Genomic DNA, 3,717 nt, shown 5'->3' with positions numbered 1-3,717 from the left:
CTTTGTGTTCTCCAGGTGAAGAGCGCTACATCTGCTGGTACTGTTGGAGAATATTCCGGTATCCAAACACCCTCAAAGCACACGTGCACTTTCATTGTGCACTGAGCTACACACGAACGCCCATCAGTCAGGAGCACGCGCCACGAGGACCTCCAGACAACACCAACTTCAGCCGCTCACCCAAGTCGGGCGATATACCCAGCAGCACGAGCACCTCGCCCTTCACCAACAAAGCAGCAGCAGCAGGGTTACCGAGGCGAGCCAGCCAGGAGGAGCAGGACCGAGCACTCGACATGAGCGTCACCTCGTCATCCAGACACCACCACGGCCTGGTCGGTGGGAGCTCCTGTGTTGCGTTTCAGCCTGGCACGCGCTCAGCTTTCATCCCCGCAGGACTTGGCAAAATGTTCCTGCCAGCTGATGAGGTCACAAACAGAGACACAAAAGCAGACACCACATTCAGCTTTGGAAAACTCTCTCAGGTCTCGAAGGCCAGCCGCACTCCTGTGGACTCTGCGCCGCGGGGGTTTTCTTTATTATCTCATTTTGAGGAGACCTCAGCTTTCAAGCACGTCTCCCCCGGTACTCGTTATCCTCACGTTCCACCCGGTTTCCCGTTCGAGCGCTTCTCGTTACCGTCGTCTTACAGCGGAGAGTGTAACAGCGTTCCTCTAGTACCATTCACTGTTTATAACGGAGAGCTGCTTTGCGGCTCACCCTACTACCCGCTAAAGTTCCACCTCCTCCGCTACCCGGACTCGGTTTCCTCCTACTTCGGTGCTCCGACTCTCGGGTCGGACATGAACCCCACGTGCGGCTCGGCGGACAGGGAGATGGCCGTGCATGTGGAGAAATCCCGAGCCAGGCTGGAACCCCTGCCCTCTGTGACGCACACGCACGCTGCATCGGCGACGGGAGCGAACGCGGTCACGGGCAAACCGAAGAAAGGTCACTTGTGTCTGTACTGCGGGAAGCTCTACTCCCGGAAGTACGGACTAAAGATCCACATGAGAACACACACAGGCTACAAGCCGCTCAAGTGCAAGGTATGCTTCCGGCCTTTCGGTGACCCGAGCAACCTCAATAAACACGTACGCCTCCACGCCGAGGGAAACACGCCTTACCGCTGTGACTACTGCGGAAAAGTGCTGGTGCGCCGGAGAGACCTCGAGCGTCACGTCAAATCCAGACACCCGGGACACCAGGGCATGAAAAAGAGATCAGCAGAGGAAGAAGAGCACGCTGACGATCACACCGAGGAGCCAAAGAGCGATGAGGACAGTGACGTGGACGTGTGCTTCACAGACGAACAGAGTGATCAAGAGTCCAGCCAAAAATAACCACTGACTCCTTAACGGACCTGTTGTTTAAATTTATAGTGAATTACTAATATACAGTACACGCTCCCGTTATTTAGCTACGATACGCACTGGTGTAAAATATAATGACCGTTTAATTATAAAGTCACATGACATTTAAAATGGCATCCAGCTTACAGTTTCCTGTGCTGAGGGATTAGAAGCAGCGTGTACCATTCTTAATGAGCCCTTATATACTTCCCCTTAGTTAACAGCTTATTTATGTTACCCGATTAAACCACTCCCCTTTTACCTCATAATGCAACTGAAAATGACTGATATTCTCAGCCTCATTAGGGTAAATCAGTCTGAACACTTCCTGCTGCAGGGCATTATGGGATTTTATGAGTGCACTGGATTCTCTCCACTCGATTTAGGGCGGTTTACATGTAGTAAACAGGACAAAGCTGAATCCTCGCATACTTGTTGGAATTTAAGTATACTTTTTGCAAAAGTGGGAAAATGCAACAGTTTGCCAGATTTATCCTCAATTTTGATGAAAGCTTTTAGGATTAGAATTAAATTTAAAATGAATGACCCCTGAATCTGGAGCTGCACTTTACAGAAACCGTAGCATATAACACTGGTGTAAAAAAGTAGGCTTATTTAATTTTTTATACATTACCTCCTCCTCTTCCTTTGGTTCCAATTGTCCTGTTTTTTTTAAAAAGGATCTTGTGAGTGTCAGACTCCGCCCTCCGTGTCCGAAAATAGTCTATTTGCACTTTTTTTCCTTCATACGTGTCCTGTACAACAACAGGCTTCAGGTACTACAGCAAAATCTCTTCATTATTATTATTATTATTATTATTATTATTATTTCTTGTCTTAGCATTTTTATGTAAAAATGTAATTATGATATAATTTACTGTTGAGTCGTATCATTTGTTAATAATTGATATTGTAAAAGGAAATATTTTCCTCAATCAAATTCCTTTCAATGTCAGTTTTAAAAAAAAATAAAATATAACAAAAGAATTTTTTTTTGCAGATTGATATTGTTAAATAAACACAAACACACACACACACACACAATTGTAGAATATTCTATATTAATATTATATTGTAATTAATAGAGTGAGAAGGGTTAGGGTCATGACCCCTGAAACGGTGGAAGCAGCTGATTATACACTCGTATAAAGGTTGAGAATTCTCCACTTCCTAAATATGTTCTTCTTTAAAGCTTTTCTGCTCCTGTTCTACAGAGAACCTTAAAGGATTCTCCCAGATGTCAACCTAAGAACCTTTAAGTTCCATACATCTCAAATTTTATGAGAATTATTGTTCTGTCCCAAACGCTAGAATTCATTTATAGCCTGTTCCCTTCTCCGACCTTTTCTACCTGCAGTTTCATTCTTTCCTTCTCTTTCCTTTTTAGTCTTCTGCTCTTTCCCTCTCTCATTCTTCTCTCATCTACTCTTCTTGATCTTCTTCTTCTTTCCATTCATTTCTGTTCTGCCTGTTCTCTTTTTTTCACAGCTGTAGTCTTTTCTTCTCAAGTCCATTTTCTCATTATCTTTAATTTCCTTCTTCTCTTCTTTCCTCTTCTCTCCTCTTCTCTCCTCTCCTCTTCTCCTTTCTTCTCTCCTCTTCTCTCCTCTCCTCTTCTCTCCTCTCCTCTTCTCTTCTCTCCTCTCCTCTTCTCTTCTTCTCGCACCCATTTTGTCACTTGTTATCGTTTACGTTCCGTACCTTTCCCTGCCAGTCCGTTTCCTTACCTCCGCTTCTCTCACTTTTTCATGTCACACAGATGTGTAGTGTAACTCAGTCTAACTCCTCTGTTCGGAGATAAACGAGTGATCTGGCGCCCGTGTCTCGTGAGCGACCTGTTAGGATTACTGTGGGGTTTCACGCTGCTCAACACACACCACGCTTCTGAAACACATGATGTAACACTCAGACCATTTATTTTTTTCATTATAAATATCAGCTATTGTTGAAATGTGAGTCTGTGCACTTATGTGTAATTACTGTGTGATACGGACGAGTCTCTTTTTGTGTAAAAGTGGAGCTCACACACCTGAATAACCTGCATGTGTGTATAATTGTGTGTTTGTATATATGTGTGTATAATTGTGTGTGTGTGTGTGTGTGTGTGTGTGTGTGTGTTATTTTCCACTGTGCTGACTGCACTGCTCCTCTTTTAGTGCGTTTGCTCCATGTCTAGTCTCTGTCCTCTCTCAGTCTGGATTGTGGTCCCACCCTGTCTTGTCCATCGCGTCCCTCCCACCAGCGTTTAATCAATTAGTGCCCTTCTTTATCCGAGGCACCAGAGCGAGCGATTGATGGAGTTTCAGCTTTTCACACAGCTTCAGATTTGGGTAAAACTTTCACTCGCCCGCTGTGACTGATTAACACC

At 45.0% G+C, this 3,717-nt stretch overlaps 1 protein-coding gene across 1 annotated transcript in view; it reads left to right on the top strand.

The window, feature by feature from the left end:
• The window catches only part of prdm13 (PR domain containing 13), a 7,922-nt gene extending 6,263 nt beyond the window's left edge, over positions 1-1,659 (top strand). Inside the window, exon 4 of the mRNA XM_053652294.1 lies at positions 16-1,659. Coding sequence (XP_053508269.1) covers positions 16-1,340 — 1,325 coding nt within the window. The 3' untranslated portion in view covers positions 1,341-1,659. The remainder of the gene's footprint in view (positions 1-15) is intronic.
• The last annotated feature ends 2,058 nt before the right edge of the window (positions 1,660-3,717 follow it).

This window comes from Ictalurus furcatus, chromosome 20 (genome assembly GCF_023375685.1).
Source record: "Ictalurus furcatus strain D&B chromosome 20, Billie_1.0, whole genome shotgun sequence".
NCBI lineage: Eukaryota > Metazoa > Chordata > Actinopteri > Siluriformes > Ictaluridae > Ictalurus > Ictalurus furcatus.
Note: the sequence above shows the minus strand (reverse complement) of the source record. Positions and strands in the feature narration are given on the sequence as shown.